Source organism: Diadema antillarum, unplaced genomic scaffold (genome assembly GCF_040938485.1).
Source record: "Diadema antillarum isolate AM-2024a unplaced genomic scaffold, OU_Dant_1.0 seq00001031_RagTag, whole genome shotgun sequence".
Lineage (NCBI taxonomy): Eukaryota > Metazoa > Echinodermata > Echinoidea > Diadematoida > Diadematidae > Diadema > Diadema antillarum.
In genome coordinates, this window is record NW_027271864.1 from 777510 (window position 1) to 802331 (window position 24822).

The following is a 24822-nucleotide window of genomic DNA, read 5'->3' on the forward strand; positions in this document are numbered from 1 at the left end:
ACGAATCGGAATCCAGTGTAAATCTTTCAGAAGAGGAGTAATCCTTGAAAACCTAGGTTTGTCACAGATAAGCCTTGCACAGGAGTTTTGGACCCGCTGCAGGCTCCCAACTTGAGAATCAGGGAGTCCATTATAATAACCCATTACAATAATCCATTTTACTAACAATACATGCTTGGACAATCATTTTCATACTGTTCTCATCAAAATATTTCCTGATACGTCTAAGGTTATAAATCATATGGTATGATGATTTACACACATTTGTGACGTGTGCTTCCCTGTTCAGATGCGTGTCAAAACACACTCCAAGATTTCTAACAATGGAAGATGACTTTATGACAGAACTTCTAACCCATATCCCATCAAAAGAAAGTTTGGATATTTGCTTTGATGTGCCAATCAATGACAGTTCAGTCTTACTGTCATTTAGCATGATTTTGTTTAGCAGCATCCATTCACGTACATAATTGACACATATTTCCATGTGAGTGACGCTTTGCTGCTGAGCATGTGCGTCAGGTGTGAACGACAAATACATATGTGTGTCATCTGCGTAGCAGCGACAGGATACACCAGGAAACTTAAAGTACAAAGTAGTCGTGAAGAAGAGATGAGAACATGTATTGCAATTTGTAGGTGTAAATGACACAGAGAAAGGTGAATCGCAGCTATGAGGAATATCTTTTACGCGGTTCCTTTCCATTGATTTTCTTTGAAAGTAAGAATTACATGCATACAATTATAGTTCCCACCAATGCGCATGAATTTTAATTGAGAAAGAATAGCTAACTATAGTTTATGCGAGACTCAACAGGGGTCGAATAAGCTAATGATGTCCACTCTAACCTCGTCCAAACAAACAAACAAACAAACATACACTGACGAGAACACACACAGAGACAAAATCCTGCCTGTAATTGAAAACAAAAGAAAAATCTGCCTTGTTCTGTACACTGAAAGACGATAAGTACTAAAACATGCATGTAGAGGTAGCACTTGTAAATGATGGTACAAATTGAAGTAGGCCTTCGAGTGGTATTATGTATTACATATAAAGGTATTACAATCTTTCAGCTTAATTGTTACTTCTCCTGAATTGCTGAAGCACCGTATGATTACATACTGTCTTCATTTGTAATAGCCATAATTCATTTTCACGAAGTCATGATTGACACGACGTACAGCTATTAAAATTAGTATGAAAAGATTGTATTAGAAGCCGTGCAGTGTGACATGCTGTTCCTAAGCCGTTTTGTTCACGCCATCATGCGTGAACGCCTTCTCTGCTGTTTTATATTGAAAACAGATTGAAAGTAGCATTTTATCACCTTAATTGTTACGCTAATTTCCACCACCATGGATCTAAATGACGAGATGTGATATATTCAGTTCTACCAAAATCGATTTTTTTTTCTCTCCCTCTCGTCACTGTAATGATGTAATGACGAGGTCTACCAAAAGGTTGCGTGAGTGGTAATCTTGGTGCTTTCAATACATTGACACTTTTGTACCCAATCGCTTGCCATGGCGTATTGTTCCGTATCGAGACAAAAGGTATTGATGGAAGATTACGTGTTGTTGCTGATTTGAAAGGCGTTGATCAAGTTTTCGCTACACGAAGGACAGACCGAGAGTACGCGGAAGCAATCAACTGTGAAAGTACCCGTACTCGGACTCCCGTCACCATAGCAGTTTCGCTTTCCTGTACAGGACGAGGCGTGGGGACAAGATCGCTGATTGGCTGGCTGGCTGACTGGCTCACTCATGCCCAGCGTCGGGACCGAACGCTATTTTGGCTGAATCTCGCGCACCAGTGTTCCCCACGGGACGTTTCTCGGATTTGATCATGCGCAGATGCAAATTTGCACATGGTATGCTCAAATCCCGGCCGCGTCGTGCTTGCGAAAACTCCCTGTTGAATAGGCGGCACGTATCTTTGCAAAGTTTAATAGCATAGTTTGAAATCAGTAGCAGATAATGAACTGAAGGGTACGCCATTTTCAAAGCCAGGAGAAAGGGCTTCAAGGAAAAAATTGTCTGTATTGTGGACATGTTTCTCTGAGATCAACGACGTGCCCATAATGAACTACACAACTTCGCCAAACAAGAGAAATTACGAAACTTGGATGTCAATATAATGGTTGGTTTTCAGTTGAGTTCAAAACAAATGAAAAATAATATGCATACCATGGGCAGTATCTTCTAATGCGTCATCACTTTTTAACCGTTGAGAAATATGTCACAAAGAAAGTACAATGTACAAGTCAATGTGGATTTGTAGCAAAATTTATCCTAAGTATTCACAGGATAAAAAAAAATGAAATGAAGGAATGTCAGGACAATACAGAAACTTTAACGAATGCAAGTAAACATGAAACAAATTATACTTCGAGAGTGTAACGATATATCAAAGAATCACAAGCAATAAACACGTCTTAACGATTATCTGGTCACTTAAATACACCCCACATAATCACACAATTTGACAAGTGCAGACGAGGTTGTATTTGGCCTGGGGAAGGGAATTATGATAAAAGTGTAATTCACAAGATTCCAATGTTTTTCTTCAAAATATTCATTCATCCATTCCTTTGTAACTGACCTACGTTGTGTCGACCTCTTTCCAGGAAGAGGCGATTCTATTTCTTGTTTGCTTATGTTTGTTTGTTTGTGTGTGTGTGTGTTTGTTTGTTTGTGTGTGCGTGTGTGTGTGAGTGCATATGCTCTTTTTCGTTTTGTTAGCAGAGTAACAAATAGTGACGTTCCCTCAATCCTCTGCCTTTTCGTGTTCGTGACATCTTTCCCCAATTGAGTCAAAACAATATTCTTGATCAGCACATTTATCTTTATGTAAACCATTATTTTCTGTTGAAAATGGATAACTTTTGAACGAATTGTTCGCTTTTTCTCAAGCTTTAAAAATGGTCTGCTTTTCTGCAGTCACTGCAGTCATAGGTAACCATGGTGTCTGTAATAGCTGGAGTACAAATTTTGGAGGAACGGCTGGAATGAACTGACGGATTGACATTCCATGGGACCATATAAAAAACAAAAATTTAATGCAATTTAGCAGGTCACCAAATCAACAGCTGCAGAATGGATGAAGTTGGATATTTATGACTGGATTGAAGGCAGCAACATGAATTTACAGAACGTCATTTTCTGTTTAGAGTATAAGAATTAAAGTTATTACTTGTCTGCTTTTCTACCAGTTTGAGGTGGTCACATTTCTATTTCGTTGAGTTATTCAGGACAGTTACAAAGAAAGCTACAAATCTCTCGAGATCTAGGACAACAAATTAGAATCGGCTATTGGGATACGAAAATAATTGCGTTTTTGCCTTTGTTCTGGACGAGCTGGAGAGGGTGTAGAGGAGAGCAATGAATTGCTTCGGCCTTTTGTGGGATGTGTGGCCGGCTTGGAAGGGGGATGAAGTCATCAGTGAGATGACTCTGCGTTTTCACCGGAAGAATGTTAGTGTTGTATTAGTTTAATAATAGTTAAAGACACTCTTGTGTAGAGGGCGTGGTAATCTATTGAAGACTGAAGGAATTGCGATTGTGTCGACTGATAAAGTATCCGGTTAGACTTTTGCACTCTAGATACTTTACAACAAGATACTTTATTACTTTAGATGTGTGTGTGTGTGTGTGTGTGTGTGTGTTTGTGTGTGTGCCCGCGCGCTTGGGTAACTGCAAATTGATAAATCTTTTTGGTTTCATTATTTTGTGTGAGGTTTTCAGGGATATTGCCCCATGTGCCCCAAACACACACACACACACACACACACACACACACGCACGCATTGTAACAAGTTATAATGAAAAACATGTTATGTTATGTTATGTTAATAACAAGTACAGTATGATACTATTTAAAGGCAACCTATTAAAGCTCATCCAGCGTTAATTCTTTCAGTCGTTTGGATGGCGGCAGTATCAAAAATAGATTACAAACCGAAGCCCCCCCCCCCCTCCCCCAAACAAAAAATACAACGTCACCTTCCGCAACGATAAAAGACAGGGAATCGATCCAAATACAATATTAGGGTATGAAACTTTAATTCATTTATTGAACTTACTTCTCTATAGAGGTTGTGAACTAATCTGCATATTGCTGGAAATGCAACACGGAGCTGACCATCAATCACGCAGTTTCAGCCTCCGTTGCTATCACAACAAAAGTTTGTTTTTGGAAAGACAATGAGCAATGATCGACTCACGGTGCCCATCGCGGAAGTGTCCATCTTCTCCGGACATAACAATGGGATCGGAGATCTCACTATGGACAGGTCGGGGTGTCTGAAATCTATTGTACCTGTACCACCTATTTTGTATATGCCGAATTCTATAGGCATTTGGTTGGCATTACATTCTATACCCTATTACGCTCTTCCCGCGGCCCTTTGGTGGGTTTGGCTGCGGCCTTTTCAGTCATAATCTCGCAGCCCTTTTGATCATTTTGCAGCAGCCCTTTGCTCTCTTTAGATCACGCTTTCCCAATCGTTTAGTTGCAGCCTTCTCTATCACTATCTTTTGGCTGCAGCCTCTGACTGCCCGAAATATCATGTTCACATAGGACTTCGATGAAAGCAACTGCTAATATTTTCTTTCTTCCTGGATTAGCGTTTGAATGAATAACTAAATGAATAGATAAATAGATAAATAAATAGATGAACAAATAGATAAACAAACAAATAAATAAATAAGCACATAGATTCATGAATTGACAGATACTTGACATGTACATTTTAACATTCTATAATAGTCACGCTATATACATCTGTTCGTTAGCTGACCGAGAGAGTCGGATTCAAATGTCGGTAGATGCTAAGCATGCAGCATAAAATGTACAAACTGTATACCGGTATTATGACTTCGCTGAGACATGCTGGTTTAAATGTCTAAATGTTTGCAAGGCGAAATTAGTGCCTGCATCCGTCACGTCCAGTGCAGGTATGTTTGATGTTGTTGTTCATTTTCTACATCCGCAGTATATTTTTATCCTCTTGTAATAATTTCGTACATACATTACGTACACAAAATACAACCGCTTTGCCATAAAAACGATAAAAAGAAAACGACTGGTAACGCCATTCTATAGTGTGTATCCATACACACGTGCGTGACGAGGATCTATGGATGTTTAATATCAAACTGCCGTGTTGATATTCAAAGTCGAATGATAGTTCGACAGCTGGTATGGATTTGAAATTATCTTCTGACATTGGGTGTTTTAACAGCACAAGATTGACGTTTTTATTGTTCAAAGGAAATATTGATTGAAATAATTTCCGCGATATGATACTTGTAGTTTGGAGTCTTAAGAGTTTATGATAATAGAATTACGATGGTGAAAAAAAAAAGGAGTTAGACAGATTGGGAGGATTTCGAGAGATACTGATTATAAAAAGTCATAGCGCGATCATGGAGGAAAAAAATAAATCGTGGAATCTAAGATCATACAAAACTATACACAGGGCAACAATGCCGGCATAGCTAATGAGAGACTAACCGCGAGTAAATACACACACACACACACACACACACAAACACATATATATATATATATATATATATATATATATATATATATATATATATATAATGTTACAAAAACAGCTGGATGTCATCAAGATAGCAGTATGCACATCAACTGCCGAGCCTCCTCAGCATCGCTATGCTGGAGAACAATTATAGAAGGACGTTCAACTGATTTGTCTTTAATAGCAAAAAATGACAGACAAGTGAACACAATACACACACAACATATCCACAGGCCTGCATGCATTTGCAATGCACATTCAATTCAATTGTATGCATCCGTTCATCAAAAAAGAAACGTCCGTTTAGACATGCAAACAAAAATATGCACGCAATTATATCGAAAACAGTATAGCAATGAAAGGTCATGGACACGTGTAATGCAGGGCTTATATCGATGGGGTCCAGTAACAAAATTATAATTATTTTGACACAAATCAAAATCTGTATTTAATACATTTTAAACAGATTTAATAAACATGGAAAATAGACATTCGTGTAGTTTGGAAACTTCAGTTTCATTAATTGACGTGTTATTGTACACCATGAATGTGCCTAATAGCAAAAAAAAAAAAAACAACAACAACAACAACAACAAAAACACTCTTACCCGTGCTGGCCCAAACTCCCTGACTTCTATGCGTCATTAGGGGAGAGCGGGGTGAGTTGGGACGCGGGTCAAGTGGGACACGTTCTCTGAATTAAAAACTATTCAACCAATCAGCGATTGGCTTATATCTACAATAAGCCCCCAACAACCATACATCACACTAAGAAAGCCATGCAGTTCGGCAAATTCTAAGTATGTATAAAATGCTATTGAAAATTTTCCCCAAAATATGATATTTTTTTGAAATCAGGTTAATTAACCTGTTGTCTTTGTATTCATGATTTCAAGGGCACAATTGAAGCTGGTGGTGAGCCTTATTGATATGCAACTAATATAACTTGTTTTTGACAAATGCCTGCATGGTTACTGAGCAGTCGTACATATTTATGTATATGCCACGTGAGGGACAATTGGGACAACGTGTCCCATTTGTCCCTCATAATAGCATTACATGTAAAAAAAAAGTTGAGATTTTCAAACATGTCGTTCAAACTTGTTTTGTTAAAACAGAGATAATTTGAAAGCATGTTTGACTGTTTTCATTACCAATGTTTCATTACGCCTTCCAACTTTGACATTTCCGACATTTCTATAGGATGTCACACTTTACCAACACCGTCCCATTTCTCCCTTGCCGTTGTCCCACTTTACCCACGGGTGGGTCAACTTCTCCCCCAAAATAAGGTTTTTTCTTTTCATTAACTGCAGAAAATTGAGAACAGTGCCACCCCCAGTTTATAGCTCTTTATGTAACCTACCATATGAACCTTCATGCAAGCCCAAAAGGAAATGTAATCATCTCTTCTATAAAAAGATATAAGAAGAAAATTGGCGAACTTGAAATAATGTCCCACTTCTCCCCGCTCTCCCCTACTGTCACTACTGGTTGCATGTGTTGTAATACATAAATCACTGATAACAGCAAAAGGAATAAAAATAAAAATAAAGTAACAAACCAACACACAAACACACGCGTGCGCGCGTGCGCACGCACACACACACATACACACATGTTACGACAAATTGATTAAAATTTCGACTGTCAAACCATCATAAAAAGCCCTGATTGAAATATATTCCATGTTTGTGGAAATAAAGATCGAAAATATACATCGTTATTATTTAGAAGATACGATACACTGTACAAACATTGAAAGCATATTGTTAAATCACATGCATGTTTCATCTTCCTGATATGGGCCATTTGAACCTGCATTCAGTATGCAAATTGTAGAGGTGAGACGAACCTATGAGGTGACAGCGTTTTATCATTTTCTGTTTTGTGCTACCTACAGGGTTCAGAACTCTAAACTTCACTACTATCACACAGTGTGTAGAGTTCTGTGCTCCAGCATACTGTTCAAAGACAATATTAGACGCTGCCACGAGAGGGCGTTGTTCTAAAAAAGTTGTTCGTCACAACAAGGAGTTTGTTATTCATAAAAGGGTTTGCAAAACCCTAGCGGCGTTTTGAAAGGAAAAGCCGGAGAGCGGGCCACTGCGGGAATACGCTTGAGTACCCCGGCGTATTAACGGGCTTTTCAAAGCGCCGCTCAAAGGACCGCTGAACGGCGGCGCCGCTGTTTTCCTGCACAATGTAATCTGCCAAGGCGCCTTAGGGATCACTCGTCACTCTTCGAGTGATCCCCGAGGTCACTCTAAAATGAATGAAAATGAACATTTTCACTCTCGAGTGATCCTGATATCTAATATAGGAAAGCATTTCAGTACCAATGGCATAAGTTCAGGTCAATTGTGACACTATAACCCACATGAAATCAGCCTTAAAACAATGTAAGAAATATCTGATAACGGAAAATACAGTTTCAGCATGATTATTTGTAAATGTGAATAAAAATACAGCACGAATAATCAATTTGGAAAATTTTATTCGAACAATATACTGAAAAGTAATTTCGCACAACACATTTAAGAGCAAAGTTGAGAAATTGCCGCCATGTTGGATTCTTTTTTTTTTTGGGGGGGGGGGGGGGGACCGGATCAGAAGGGATTTCAAGGACATCTACGGATCAGACATTATTACGCATATACCATCATCATTCACGTTTCTACAACAGCAGAGTAACATACAAGTAAAAAAGCATATCTTTGATACAGAAGCATTTCTTTTTTATCAAAGATTGGGCCTTACCCAAACACTGGAATGAGCTCCATCCCCACCCCCACCCCCCCCCCCCCCCCAAAAAAAAAAAGACCCTCAATATGGTTTACACTAGTACAATATCGTTCGGATGTATAGAAACATGTAATAGACAGCAATATAAGAAGATTAAAAAAACATATCAAATTATAAGTTATAAGTTGAGATAACTTTGACGCAACACACTAAAGGTGTTGTTTACCATTGGGAGAGATATCACATTTGATTTATATGTGCAGGTTAGTTGTATTACAAAACATTCTACCATGTAAAAAATTATAATAAAGCCTAAAACATACGGAGATATCACCATTTCTTTTCAAGAAACCATAACCATGATAACTGTTGACATAAAAAACATTCTTATCAGATCTATTTAGTATATCTAACAGTATTAAGCATCAATTATACTGATTTAAGTTTGTACATTAATCCCTAACTCACAGTTTAGAACTAGTTTGAGGAATTAAGTAAAGCTGGGTTTTTGTTTTACGTGCACTAATGATAAATAATGCCTTGAACGACAACCTCGATTAATTACCGCCATCTTGAATTTTGTGTGGATACTATTTTTATCGCTAAATATTACACATTGTCAAAATTTGCTCCTATCTCCTATCTCTTTTTGGAAAATACTTTCTGTTCAATCTTATCTGCCTCAGAACAATCTACTATGCTGAAATGCTACAGTATAATAGCGACCAACGTCACCTACCACTTGGCATGAAAAGTTAGTTTGCAGGTACTTGCAAGTCACTAGACCATTACAGTATTACATGTGACCATGTAAACACATTGTAAGCAAAATTTATAATGCATGAATATAATTTTTTCAAGTTTTAGATGTTAACTTGTCAACAGTGTATGATATTGCCTGTAATTCCAGAAATATGAATTATGTCTCAATCTCAGTAAATCTCAATCTCAATCGCAGGTTTCAAAATAATTCTTCAGTTCTTCTTTGATAAATACTAAATCATGCATTTTTATATTTCTTCCTTTTTTTCAAAACAATATACAAATATGGATCCCCCCCCCAAAAAAAAGAGAAGCAAACATCCCCCCAATATATCACAATACACAGCTAAAGTGGTATCAACTTTTAGAAAGTTTTACTCTCCTTCATATGACATCAAATTTGTTGCAATCCAATGTCTCTATCAAATTTTATGTTTGAAATGTTAATTTTAATAAAATGGCGGCCCTGTTGGAAAGCATCTGTACTTTGCAACAAATCTACTAAGGTGTACTTACGGAACATTGCTGAGTATGCTTAATATTATGTATGGTCTTGTTTATAGAGAGAGTGGAACTCGAAAAGTAAGCACGATCTTGGATTTGACCCTCTGTGACGTCTATGGGAACAGATGCGTGTAAATAACATATTATGTAAAATGGGATTTCAAGTTTGAGACATTATAACTCCTGAACCAAATACAATACTGACCTCTAATTTTCTCCAAATATTGATTATATGGGAAAGATGTTAATTTCTGCATGGTTTTCATAAACATTTTTAATTTTATTTCTTTTAACCTTTTAGAGAAATATTCATGATGCATTCTGAAAAATGTCTCCATAAAAACCTAAGATGGTTTGAAATGGCATTAAAATATTCAGAATATATAAAAGCCATAGGAATAGACAGCAAAACAGACAAAATTGTATCAAAATCGAAATGATACATTTACTTTGGCACAATACACTACGTCAGCTTTGATGGCCTGCAATCTTGAATTTTTTGAGTGATTGATCCAAATTTTGTTTTAAACTTTCTGTAGCAAGGTTGTTTCAAGCTTCTACCTCTATTTGAAAGATATGTTTTGCTTCATCTCATCTGCTTCAGAACAATCTACTTTGAAATAATAGCAATCAGCGTCACCTGAGCTACCACTTGGTATGAAAAGTTAGTTTGCAGGCACAAACCCTTGTTTGTCAAAGAAAAAGTCTGCGTTTGCCAAGACTACTACACGCACCACTGGCACTGCTACAAGCGCCATTGGCAATGGTGCCTGTAGTAGTCTTGGCGCGCGCAGGCTTTTTTTACGACCAACAAGGTCTTGTCACAACTAAAATGGCCATTTTTACATAGTGAGTTTTCAAGTTTGAGACATTATAACTCCTGAACCAAAAACGGCACTGACCCCTAATTTTCTTCAAATATTAATTGTATGTCAAACAAAATTCTCGAAAATTTTCAATATAATCCTTCAGTCTTTCACTGATTTATGCTGAATCAAGCATTTTCATGATTTTCCTTTTTTCAGAAAAATATCAAAAAATGAGTGTTTTTTCCTTAAAATCTCAATCCAGTTATCACAATAACCCACAAAAATGGTATCAACTTGTAGAAAATTTTATTCTCTTTTACATGACATCAAATTTGTTGAAATTTGATTTTTCAATCAAATTCTATCTTTCAAATAACAAATTCAGTAAATATGGCGGCCATCTTGGACGCCATCTTGGATTTGAAGGCTTTCGCAACAAATTTTTTGAGGTAGACCAGTGGAATGTTGTTTGTTACAATAAAAAGTTGAAAATAAGCATGGTCTACTTAGTTTATAGAGAGAGTGCAACTCACTCGTTAAGTAAGCGACTTTTTGGGATTTGGCCCTCCGGTTATTAAGCAAATACGCAGATTTGTTACAAGGTTTGTACTACAAGACAATAGATAATTATCCAAGTGAGGGTTTTGCAAAATTCTTACAGGGTTTTTCCTCAGGAATGAAAAAAAAAATTGTAATCATGAATACATACATATCTTGAATGATGAGTTTCATGGTGTAAACATACAATTTTGCAGTATCTGTGTAGCACGGCAACATGAAACTACATGTGATTATGAAGATGCAATATTACTAATATCGTTCTTTACATTACCCTTTACAAATAACAGCAAGACAACATGACTATTCTGGTCTCATCATTGGACTAGTCATCGGTGTTACTGTTGCCCTTGTCACGCTGTTTTGCCTTGTTGGAAAGATCCTTCAAAAGTACTATCCGGACTACCTACCTGCGAAAGGTATTGATGATTAAAATTTATTGACAACAATACCAAGAAGAATAACGATATAATTATCAAACAAATCAGTTCCTCCGAATTATTGGAGGCATGATTATTGTGAATCAAAGTGTTCTGCATAAATATTTTCTCACAACTTCAAAATGAACATACATGATTTAAAATCAATAGGCAATGCAATATAGTGTACACGATAAACATGAATACGTCATCAGCCTTTCTACTTTTGTAACATCGCGAAAGTGAATTCTCGCACATACAATTATGTGCAGCACTGTCATATAGGCCCCCTCTAGAGTCAACACCAGGTAATCCGTGCTCCCCACTTAAAAATTAAACACACACACATACACACACACGAAACGTGTTCTTATATCCTACATGTTTTTATTTACTTAGAATGTAACATTGCGAAAGTGCACGTATGCAGAAAGGCCCCTTTAGAGTCAACATTTAAGAAACCGTGCTCCAAGTAAGAAAATGAACACAATGTAATGCATAAAAATGTTTCAACTTTGTTTCGTTTTACAGGATGTGGCTGGAATCCCTGCTGGCGGAGACCACCTAAACCAGATCCAGCTGACGTGGAAGCAGAATTGTGTATGAGAAAAGCATAAAACTTGTGTCCAGAAGGTGATGGGGCACTAGAGTTTCCAATATGATGCACGCGTTATCATGATGCTCAAAGATTTTAGTACATTTCTTTATTTCTCTCTTTGTACACAAAAACACGCGAACACACTGACACACACAGACAAACAGACACACACACTCATACACACCCATATATATATATATATATATATATATATATATATTCATTTATTTATTTATGTATTCTCTCATTTTAAGGTGTTCATTATTTCTGAATGGTAGGCTGGTGATAACACTAGGTTACCTCAGGTTACCTGAGTCTTGTGCAATGATATTCAATCACTGTTATTTTAATACATTGTCAGAATGATAATGATAAACTGTATACTTTCATCCAGAGGACATACTTACAGGGATACCACATACAAATCTACAACAGAATCAAGCAAAAAATTGTCTATGAAAAGTCATTTTAAATATGCTGAGAGGAAGGGATGTTTCTGGGTTTACTTCAACCGGAATTGTGTTTCTTACTTTATTTCTTTGTCAGCTTAAATGCACTTTCATGATCAAAAGAAACATTAAATTGAAGTGTGAGAAATCAACGACAATCGTATATAACTGCACGATAAGTGCAAAACGATTTCGTAGTGCTACATCGTCCTTAAAGATCTGAAAATAATTGGCAGTATTTAGAATATAATATTATTCATCATGATTTTTTTTTTCGTATAGTGAACAGTTTGCGGAAACAACGAGACGAGCTTCGGCAGAAAATCAGGGGTTACCAACCAGGAAAAGCACGGTATGATAAGCGTTTCGATGCTCCATCGAAGGTGAACATCAGCTTCTTCGGTGAAATTGCTGCAGGCAAATCATGTCTCATCAACTCGCTCAACTTCGCGCTGAATGATAATTGTTTGTTAATCGTTTGTTAATCGAATTTTGTCAAACTTTGAAAAACAACGGGAGCGCAATGTTGTTGTTGTTGTTGTTTTTTATTTCCACGTCATGTGCACTTATCTTGATGAGTTTCATACTTGATGCCGTACAGCAAATCTGTATTGGCATTTTTCGCTTGTGCTCCATAAACTGTTAAGATGACATTAGAGATTATAAACGTTTTCAAGTTTTCAAGTTTGACAAGTTCATATTCGGTCCCAGCATCCGTTTCAAAGAATAAGGCACAGGCGCAGAAAACTGCCCCTCCCGCCAGGCGCAGAAAACTGCTACTTTGGGGTCATCCGCGCTGGCGCCGAGCGAGTATGCCCGTAACGATCGATTCTCGTAGTTTCTGCTAGCAGTTGTTTTGTTTATACCTACTGTACAAGCTGTGCTACAAGCCCGACTAGACACCGAGCAGAGCGCGGTCTGTCGCGACAACTGGCATATATTGTACGTACTTATTCCTGCGTCCTGCTTATAAACGCCTGTTGCGCACAGCTACAAAAAGAGCAAACAGTTGGAAATTCAAAAAAAAAATGCCTAATTTTGTATTCTGGCCAGAATAACTCCAGTTTTCATGGTTGATTTCCCCTAGATTTTGATCACTTTGCAAGTTTAGATATTTGTAATACTACAGGTGACAAATTTTCTCCATGCCCTTTACACTACGAGCATCGCGTTGCATGATGGGTATTGTGATTATAATAATATTCATAATAGCAGAATAAAGTAATGTTTAACAGCTTACTTTAACCGATGCGGCATAGTTAACTCCGTGAGATATTAACTGCAACTACGAACAGAAATACTACATTACGTGTTGTGAGTCCTAATTGTACGAATTGTAATTATGGTATTATTCCATTTATTTTCCTTGAAATAAATTTTGCCTCGTTATTAAAAAAAAAATGCATTAAAACCACTCGGTAACTAGGACGCTGTCACACCAGCTAAAGTCCAATATTGCTTCCAAAACATCCGAAAATTCTTTTCTTTTTTCTTTGCCAGGCGGTATGGAAGTGAACGTGTTTTTGGTTTGTGAGACATGGACGTTAAATAAGTAATTAATATAAACAACCACACAAGCAGAATTATATGTTCGTTATCTGCAACTAGTTCGCTATACAGGATGGCAGTTTAATCAGACTAACAACTTATCACGGCATCATGTTTGTAATAACTTGATTGCATGCTCACTCAGATTCAGACTCAGATCGACTTACCCTCGTTGTGTATATGTGACCTGTCAGCTAGACCTCAAAGTCATGATGGTTGAAAAAGATGGAGACAAAAGACGAGAAAGAAAGGTAAAGTGTGATCTCTCTTCCACTTACTGAACAGTGCTGAATGTACTATAACATGAGCCTTCCGTGTCCCTTTATCCACTAACAGGAAAATATTCCACTGTGACTAAAGAAGGAAGAGAAGAAGACGGAGGAAGGAAGACCCGGCGCCCGCTTCCATCACATATTAGCCGAGAGAATCGACTTGATTGACACATGTGGTTTGCTGGATTTCTCATCTGAGACTTTGGAACGCCTAAAGGAGGAGTGCAGTAAGTATACAACGTGAAAATGAAATGACTGTTCTTGCAAGCACAACTTCCATCCAAGAAAAAGAAAATACTATATAAGTGTGGATATCATCGCTACCTTTATGCGCTAATCAGTGAACTTATGTCCTATCGCAATTTATTAGCAAACGATTTTGTCAGCCACTGGGATTTCACTTTACGTCTACCCCATTCTTCCCATTCCCTTTTTGTATCTACTCTTGTTACCTCAATTCTACCAATGTGTAATCGTTTGTTTGTTAATAGTGCATGTTTATGGTACTGTGCCACTGTTTTATTTTATTAACTGCTCTTATATCGTCCGAATCCCACGATCTTTTATGTTCTGCCACAAGGAGTCTACCCTTACCTGTTTTTTAGATTTATGGACGCTCTACAGGTTTTTTTTTTTCCATGGAAATCTCTTTTCTGCAGTTATTTGTGTGTTTCAATATACACTGTAGTTTCAGCACAACAACATGTTTCCAACACGTAGATCATGCATATCTTTCATTTCAGGAGATTTCCCATAATTGTCATGACAATGATTTAGTTGACGATATCACTCTCGCTGTCTATAAGTCGACAGTCAGGGTACAGTCCAGTCATCGAATAGAGCTAGGTCTACTTACTATATCTCTGTATTTTTCTTATTCAGATGGAATATTCCGTGTAAACCATCTGGAAGTTGGTGTCAAAAGAAAAGAAGAAGAATGTCACTGTGCTGTGTTTGTTTATCATCCAAAGTAAGAAGTTCCCTTCTGTTTGATATCGGGTTAACACATCACTTTACATCAAATATGTTAAACTGTAACAGCATAATAAAGCAGATGGAACGGGGAAGGGGTTCTGCCGTAAGACGATGATAATGCAATTGTTAACATTACTAGTGGTTTCAGAGAGCAGTTTCATGATTGATAATCACATTTGTAATGACATCGCCTCACACGACTTCACTTGATCTGACACAATTCGTCACCATTTCACAAAATATTTGAAATCTGCGACATTGTTTTGCATATTTCTCTCCCGGGAGATATTTATGTGGAAGTAAGTCTGGCATGCCTTTGTGTTGACAGGTCAGGTAGAATATCATACAGTGATTATTGAATATAACAGAAACAACACTCCGAAATGAAATGCAGACGTTGCACGATATTTTCGCCATGAATGACGGGTTACCTTGCCAATGTCCCTATGCTTTTCTTCCTTTATTTTGAATAACACAGAGAGTTAGTGTATTAAGTGTTTGTTTTGTTACAAGGACATCTTCCTGTAATGAAGGCCTTTTTGACAACATCCGCGTGATATTTGATTTTGGTGACTAAATGCATCATCGTGATAAATTATGATAATGATACAAAAGTATGTCATGCCATTGAAAGGTTAAAGAGATAGCTACAAAAGAACTCATAATCCTAAGTATCGTAATGAACCTTCCTGCGGAAAAGTATCTCCTAAATGCTGCCATTGGTATCAGACAAAGATCTCTGACAGCAAAGTAAGGTGCGACAAACTTTCTTACTTAGTTGCCCAGGGCAATTGGAACTCATTGTATGAAATGATTGCTTACGTAAACTTAAAATTAATACAGGCTAGCGAAAACTTTGCTCACGGCAAAGTGAGACATATTTCTATATGGCCTTTAAAAATATTTATTATCCTAACAGCATGTAAAGTATAGAAACTGTAGGGGTTCTCAGTCCAGTAATGTCATGTGTTTATGAGAAGACATGACTTGCGCTGAGTGTCTAGCAAAATAATATGTAAAATAATATGTTTGATACTTCCAGTCCAGACATTGGAAAAGATGGGAGAACGTTCATTAAAACTTTCTGCAACATGGTGAAGCAACATCTCGGTATGTACGCAGAGTCTCTTACATCTTTAATCATAAGAGTCTTTGACATTATTTTGTGGCTGATGACTTAAAAGTTAAAAACATTTTTGGAACCAAAGAGATGGCATCTGCTTTCTTCATAGAATCAGACATAATGAATTGGCTTTAGATATCAAAATATCTCCTGATTTATGAAGGAAAAAAAATAGTATTCACACATAATTGCATATGACATTAATCACTTGCACTTTACTTCCGATGTATAAACATTCCAATTTAAGTTAACCAAATGAATTAAATCAATATTAATATAAAAAAATCAGGAATGGAGAAAGATATAATGGTGTATAAAATCACAATAAACAAATGAAGTGAATACTTTATTGGATGCAAAATAGTGTCACTGAGACAAACATAAGCGCACTGAAATACACATGTACACAAGATTCAAGGGGCTTCCGGTTTGACTTCTCTAGAGAGTTGTTCAGTTGACTGACTGAATTCGCATGATTCATGTAACGCAGTCGCCATGACAATGGAGATAGAAAATATTTTACAAAGAATGTCTCTATGTACATTTTGAGTTGTACAATTTCATTGTCTTTCAGAACACGCATATGAACTGCATTGATTGCTGAAATCCTCCTTTACACAAATTTATTGGTTGAATCTTCTCTTTCTTTACAGTCCAGTTCTGCATGTCTTACGAAATAGACTTAATCTGTGACCAGCCTCTGACAAGCTACATCCTCTTTAGTCGACAGCGACACTTTCTGTTATTTCTTTTGAGGGTTTTATCCTTTATTTACATGTACAAAGTCCGTGGCAAAAGATTGGTAGCATAAAGGGAATAATCTGAGGATTGTATCCCACGTTGATACAAGGATGAAATATGTAATTTCGCACTTACAATATCGGCTAGTATTAGATAGTCAAAGTCTGCATTTTATCTTTTCTAATTTTACCGTATTTCTTTTCAGGCGCAAATTCACTGACTGTGCTAACCCACAAAGATGATATTGCCGATCCGAAGACTGTTCGAAATCAGATATCAAGGTTCAGAGGCAAGAAGAGAATCTGGATGTTTGAGAACTACACCACTACGGATAATGAGGAGGACTTAGAAAAGGACGTGATGTATCTACAGTTTCTATGGTCGGCCCTGCAGATTTGTGATGAGACAATCAAATACCGCAAGAAACATGAGAAAGCGGGTGGCTAACCTCGTAACGGCCTAAAGTTAATTCAAACAAAAGAGTGTGAGAATATTTTACCGTGGCTTCTCATTTTCCATGTTGTTTATCATGAAGAGTCTTCCATGGTAATCTTCATTAGTATTCACATCCGTTTGCTATAGCATCCAACTGCTGATTACGTCATACGAAGAAAAGTATTATCAACCTACCCCCCTAAAAAATATACCATGCTGAACGAGTGCTCTTAGAATAGTTTCAGGTAGTTTTCAGCTATTATGTATTTTCTCTGTCATTTTCAAGCCGGTTTTTTTCATGAAAATCTCGGAAAGATGCCCACACAGTTGCAGTTCTCTGAATCAGGGAAGAAAAAATGAAACGAGACATAATCATATCATACGGAGATTTATCATCACAAAAATAAAATAGACTTAAAATCGGAGAAAAGTAAAGTCAAATCCCAATTGTTACCTCACAATTGGTAAATCAACAACAGCAAGAAAGAAACTCCACACTAAAACATGTTGTCCTTACATAAACACGAAATCATAATGGAAAAGATTTTAAAAATGAAAGAAATGAAAAACATGAAAAATAAAACGCCACCATTGTATTTGGGTCACAATTTTACTCACATAAAAGATTTCTCTTCACTTCTCCACGCAAATATGACAAAGTTCCGGTAAAATCACCCGGCCAATGACCCTTCTGTGGTCCTGTCAGAGACATCACTATCATTTTCAAGCACATTGAATGCTATACAAGTAAGTATTATTAGGAACAGGCGGTCTCATTATCGCATCAACAACACAATTGATTCAGGTAACATGAACATTAAATACGCCTTGTATGATATTCATTGTTATGTTATTGATTTACTTTTGCGGGACTATGTGAGATCATTGTGTGTCAGTTTGTCCTAAAACTGATGCATTGTGTGATGAGTGTTTTGGTGTTGTACTTTTTTAGTGCATTCGGTGTCATCAGGGAGTGTACATAGCTTGTTGTTGTGTTGTGTGGATGCACTGCTGACTGACCTTACAATTTAATATTTCTTAAAATGAAAGACCTAGAATACTTGAACACGATACAATATAGAACCTTTAAACAATAATAATCATATTATACAAGCCTTTCTGGGTTGTGAATACTCCTTTCTCCCTCCATCCTCATCCCATAGCACCTTCTTCAAAAATCTATGCCATCTTCTTCATAATTAATTAGACAAAGTCGATCACCTGAAAATGAAATTGAACGCCCAGACAAGCTTAACGGGGACTATCGCGTAAATTTGATGCACGCGTAGAAATTGCAATGCTCGCATTTGGAAATTGAATGTTCATGCATGAATTTGATTCGGCGGAAACAAACTAGAGATTCCATAAGGTGATCGCTTAGATTCTGAATTTGAGTGCCCAAATATTTCCGCGTGCGCTGCGTGAATATAGATCGATGCACATTCATGAATTAGAATCACACAAGCATGATCTTGACAGGGACAACCTTTATCAAATGCAGGCATGAATATCATTCCATGGGGATTCCAAATTTGCTATGCATTTCTTTGTGTATTGCTTTAATATGTTGAGTGTACGGGGCATCGTACTTCGTTGTTTTAATTGTTATTTCGTTCTTCTCTTTTTAAGGACGGTAAGATGTTGGTATAAACCGTCATTAGATTTGTATTGTATTATCGTAGTGCACATAGATCAATATCTTATAGTGTATAATATCATACATAATCATAGGTACATCTTCAAAGAAGCGCAGGTCGAAGAGTCTTTGCACATGTATGTGGGCACGCAACTACAAGGTTAAATGTGTATTTGATAGTCATGCATGTGTATAATATAATACGACCTACGTAGCTGTTGAGGACTGCTTCATATACATATTAGTTCTTCCAAATATTTGTCTTGTTCGGTTACAATAGAGTATGCTTTCTGTCAGAATATACTTCATGCGCACTTTAGCTCACGTTTTCTCTTCACGCTTTTTTTTTTTTTGAAATTCATGATACATGAATAATTCCATATAATACGTTATACTTGTGTATGAAAAAGAGAATAACTCCACAGTTTTGTTCGTCACTATTCATCATATAAGTTGATAGTTGACATTGGATGAAACACATTATAAAATAGGTTGTTAAATGTAAATCGATTATGTGAGGCGTCTATAATCGCTCACGCGTTTCGATTATATTCATCAAGTTGTCGTATGTACATTTTTTATGCCTTTTTTCCACAAGGACCAAGTAAAGACTACATATTGCTGTTTCCAATGTTAAGATTCAAGATCATCGCTTTAGAAAATCATTTGCTAGGAAAAAGTTTTCATAATATACCATCCTAAAAAAATGTAAGGCTTGAAAAAAAAAATCATTTTGCAGTTGTTACCCAAAAGAATAATGCTTGCATAATAAAGCATTAAAAAATAAATAGTGAATGACTAACAATGATTTGTAGTGACACTCATTGAAATTCACAATTCGGTCGTAGCTTAGATGACCATGTGATATGATTGCACATGAATTGTTGTACACTCTTTTTAGTTACTATGAAATCGTGTATGCAATGCTTGTTTCCATTTCTTCTACAATATTTTAACACAAATTGTATAGTGTTTGGTGGGCCAGGATACATCTCTTTCACTTTACTTGTTTTGACTCTTTTTGTTTATACCTCTGTTCGATAATTCAAACTAGTGAATAAAGTTACTGTACTTGCAAACATTATTTTTCGATGTCATCTTTATGATATCTTTAATTATTCCGTATCCATGCGTTAGAAGAATTTGCAATGGAACCTGAACAAACTTCTGAAAAAAGGGGAACAATGCACAAACACACACAAAGGCGCACACGCATAAACATTAATACAAATTCGCAGTAGTTATAGTAGTCTGTATAGACAGGGAGAATTAATTAACGCCTACTAATTAGCGCTAATTAGGAGTTCCGGTGATGAGTGAAAGTGACTTCCGTTAGTAATTAGTCACTTTCCTGTTTATGACGATATGACTCAAACCCGTTTCCGGAGGGGGAAGCGTGTTGTTTCCGAAATGAAATAATGAATATGCATCGGCATACTTTGTTGGTGATATATTGCTGCACTAATACTGTGTACTACAGTTTTGCTTTCAAGATGAAGAATGCGGTATAATGGTCAATGTTAACTTACACGATGTGTCCAGCCGCGATGAATGGTAATGCACAGCGATCAAAAGTGTATCCAGGCACAAGCTTGCAGTTCCAATGTATATTCCACACTCGGAGCAGAATGGAAGTGTACATCATTCAGGGTGGTATAAACACACATGAGCAGAATGGAGGTGTACATCATTCAGGGTGGTATAAACACACATGAGCAGAATGGAAGTATACATCATTCAGGATGATATACAGAGAGATCAAGTTCATATAGCGATATCTTCAACCAAAAAGCTATGTAAGGAGTGAAAAGTCCACATGATGAAGATATCAACAGCGAGTGGCCATCCCTCTATAGTGTAAGACTGCAAAATACATATAGCATATACAATGTATGCCTTGGGATGATGAAGCACAGTGATGATGCAGAGGGGAAACAGTTGTTATCACGGTATTTCCTGTTTGATCAAAATGGTGGACTCAGAAAATTCAAGACAGGATGGTGTGGCCTGACACAAACAACAGGGTATGGCTCAGGAGGAAATTGGTAGACAATGGAAGGGAAGGGACATGGTCAAGTCTATTCATACAGTAAAGGTACACCTTTTTGTGTGTTTGGATGAGACACAGGCAGTGAGGAAGCAGGGGGAAATTGGTAGACAATGGAAGGGAAGGGACATGGTCAAGTCCATTCATACGGTAAAGGTACACCTTTTTTGTGTGTTGGGATGAGACACAGGCAGTGAGGAAGCAGGGGGAAATTACGACTCAAACCCGTTTCTGGAGGGGGAAGCGTGTTGTTTATGAAAATGAAATCTTGAATGACAAGTAATTAGGAGTTCCAAGGATGAGTAAAAGTGACTTCCGTTATTGATTAGTCATTTTCCTCTGTATTAGTTAGAAAGAGGAACTTTTCCTGAGCTGGGATTGGTTGACTTTTAATCAGCTACCTCGATGATGATTGGTCAGCGAAGAGGTTGCTTGCTGATGATTGGTGGAATAAATAAAGAGTATGAAGGGAATGGTCGAGAGGGTTGGTACATAGGAATGTGTAGTGAAGAGAACGTATATATAGCAGTTTATGATACGAGATATGAACATTGACCCAGAGCTACAAATTCAGATCTTGAGGAGCATCTATAGCATACATTACGTATTACTGCGTCATATCGATCGTCATGATGGCCACACACTCACCGACGAAGACTTCTGCCAGTGCGAGCAACTTGAACAGTGTACTGAACACGCCTAAGTTATTGATACCAGAGAACCATGCCCATGCAGTCTTGTGCCCCCTGGAATCCTTGCATTGAGGGTAAGTGTTGATATTCAAGTTATGATATGATATGAAAAGTTTGTGTGTATGTATGTGTCCTGTGATTTCAAAACAATAACTATGTATAAGGCAGAGTGACTGCATGAAGAAAATGTGAAAGCATGGGTAAGCAACACTGAATCGAATGCTTAATTTCTTTTTCCATCGTTATTTATGTTTCTATGTATTAGGCATCTAAGGAGAGAAACGACGAGAATGAGTAGGCCCTACAAGGTAGTGGAAGAGGCGGATGTCATTACAGTCAGGAGATAGGTGTAAATACATGTGAATTTGAAGCGGGGTCAAAACCATTCCATTTAGGTGGGAAGCGGTTTGCCGTTGTCAAGAAATTCAGAGGAGTCCCATACGTGAATATTCGAGAATATTATAAATTGAAGGGCACTAATAGGATGCTCCCAGGGCAAAAGGGCATCAATTTCACGGCTGAAAATTGGTGGAAATTGGTCGGTGCAAAATTCGCCATAAGTGATACTGTGAGAGCATTCAGTAATGTAAAGAAATAGATGATTTTTGTGACATTTGATTTGGACTGGTATTGAATTTTGGGGACCGAAACAAAAACAAAAGCAAAATCATTTTCAAAGAAATTTCATTTTTTTGTAAATTGGCAAATTTCCTGACTGTTCGACACTCTAACCTCTGTCCTTACCCAGACTGCCCTCGCTGAGCTGGATCAACAACTTCAGACAACTTCACCACAAGTTGTAGCTGGTCAGCCGTCTCCAGCATCATCATCACCGCTAACTCCAGACGTCATACTCATCGATACGTCTCCCCCGAGAGCTCCAGTAGTTCACCGCCACAGACTGCGGAGGCAGCATGCTGTCATAGAAGGAGTGACCACACCAAGGCGAGTGTCAAGTCTGTCATCTCCAACTCTACGGGAACAACCGGGCCAGATAGAGGCAGAAATCTCCCCCAATGTTCCTCAAGATCTACAGAATCTTCGCAGAAAGCTCACCTACGATGAGGAAGAGGACAACCTATTATGCGTCGATGTGGGTGTACCAGAGACCGAGGAGGAAAAGATGGAGACTGATGGCAGTCATCTTCAAGTGTCGCCCGTCCTCATGGCCGTCAAGTCCATTTCGGGTATAATCAGCGAGCTTGTGCATCAGTCTTGCGTTGGATGCATGGAGGGGTACCCCAGTCAGAAAGACCACGCAGACTGTATGTGGCTTCCATGGGGAGACTTGATCGAGAAATATTTTGATGCAGCCTTGGGCAAGCTCACTGAAGAGCGATTCTTTAGTTTTGTCAATCATGTCTACAATGTGGAGGACATGTTTGACGACGAACAGGACGAATGTGTGCGAGAAGCCACAGAATTTTTCAAAATAGAACTGAAAAAGAAGGACGTCAGTCTCACATCAAGAGAAAACTCAAGGAACAGTAAGGATGCAATTTCGTTGGTATACGAGTGAACTGAGAAAAAAAAAAAAGGACTTTGCATACACATTTGAAGAACGTTCGTCTTGTATATCATAATATCCTTCTACATTGTGTGTTTACTTCGTCGTTCATCTTTATGGAATGGTTGACTTGAATTTGAATTGAATGGTTATTTATTTATTATTCTTTTTTTGTTTTTGCAAACGCGTTACATTATTCATTTGAAGCTTATTTAGAGTCATGCTTGAACTATGCACATAAATCTGTAAGTTTTGTGGGGGTATGAATTTGTTAATTAAGAATTTGATTTTTTTTTCCTGTGTTTACGAATGTTCATCTGGCGGGATTATTCATTTGTTCAAACTTGATAAATTATTTGTTTGAATCTTGTTCGCTTTACTTCTTGAACCGTCCATATAATTTTCAAAGTATTGTGCAACTGAAATTGTAAATGCAATGAAATTCATGTTGACCAAGTTTAACCAAACAAACAAAACTGTTTCAAAGTGATTGAAGTTGTGAAAAATAAATTTGCGCATTAAGAAATGAAATAATTTGTTACATCGTCAAATGTTGAAGTGAAGTCCCTCACTTATATTTTGAATGAAGTGTACGTTGATCGTCATTTGTCATTTGCACATGGTGACTTGCGAATGTAAATGTGTGAAGACTGAGTGCTGTAGCGAGATGGATGAGTATTTGCGAGAGATATACTTTGATCCGATGCATGAAGCTGGTTTCAGTGGTGCTGAGAAACTTTATCAATTTGTCAAGAATGAAGGACGGTTTGACTTGTCGAGAAAACAGATTAAACAGTGGTTGGAAGGGAATGATACTTATACTCTACATCGCCCAGTGAGGCGAAAATTTGTAAAAAGTAGAGTCATGGCCTATGGAATTGATGATGTATGGCAAATGGATTTGGTGGATCTGACTTCTCTCTCTAGATACAATGCTGGATATTAGTACTTGCGGACGTGCATCGACGTCTTATCAAAATTTGCGTGGGGGGTTCCTCTCAAAAATAAAAAAGGGGAAAAGTTTGGTTAGCGCACTCAAGAAAATCATCCAAAGATCTAAACGGGAACCATATCATATTCAAACGGATAAAGGGAGCGAATTTACAAACAGGCAATTTCAATCAATGTTCAAAGAAAAGGACATTTCATTTTATACTACCCAAAACATGACTAAAGCGTGTATAGTAGAGAGGTTCAATCGCACGCTCAAGGAAAAGATGTAAAAGTACTTCACGCATCGTAACACACAAAAATACATACCTGTTTTGAGCAAGTTAGTGCATGCTTACAATAATTCCTATCATCGATCCATTAAGACGAAGCCGACACTGGTTACAAAAGAAAATGAAGGGGACATATGGAAAACGTTGTACAAGTCAAAAACTGAATCATCCAAGTCCAAAACTTTAAAGTATAGTGTGGGGGACAGAGTTCGCATTAGCAAAGCCAAAAA

At 37.4% G+C, this 24822-nt stretch overlaps 1 protein-coding gene across 1 annotated transcript; it reads left to right on the forward strand.

Annotated features, from left to right (window-relative positions):
• The first annotated feature begins 21799 nt into the window (after positions 1–21799).
• On the forward strand, positions 21800–23381 carry LOC139742887 (uncharacterized). The gene is made up of 2 exons (XM_071653397.1): positions 21800–21904; positions 22611–23381. Exons 1-2 carry the CDS (start codon positions 21800–21802, stop codon positions 23379–23381), a joined length of 876 nt encoding a protein of 291 aa, XP_071509498.1.
• Positions 23382–24822: the final 1441 nt, after the last annotated feature.

Bases quoted from the DNA above. Each gene is read 5' to 3' on its own strand.
- LOC139742887 (XM_071653397.1), top strand. From the start codon at position 21,800: ATGATGGCCACACACTCACCGACGAAGACTTCTGCCAGTGCGAGCAAC. The intron at 21,905-22,610 runs GTCTTGTGCCCC...GTCCTTACCCAG, and splicing joins CAGAGAACCATGCCCATGCA to ACTGCCCTCGCTGAGCTGGA.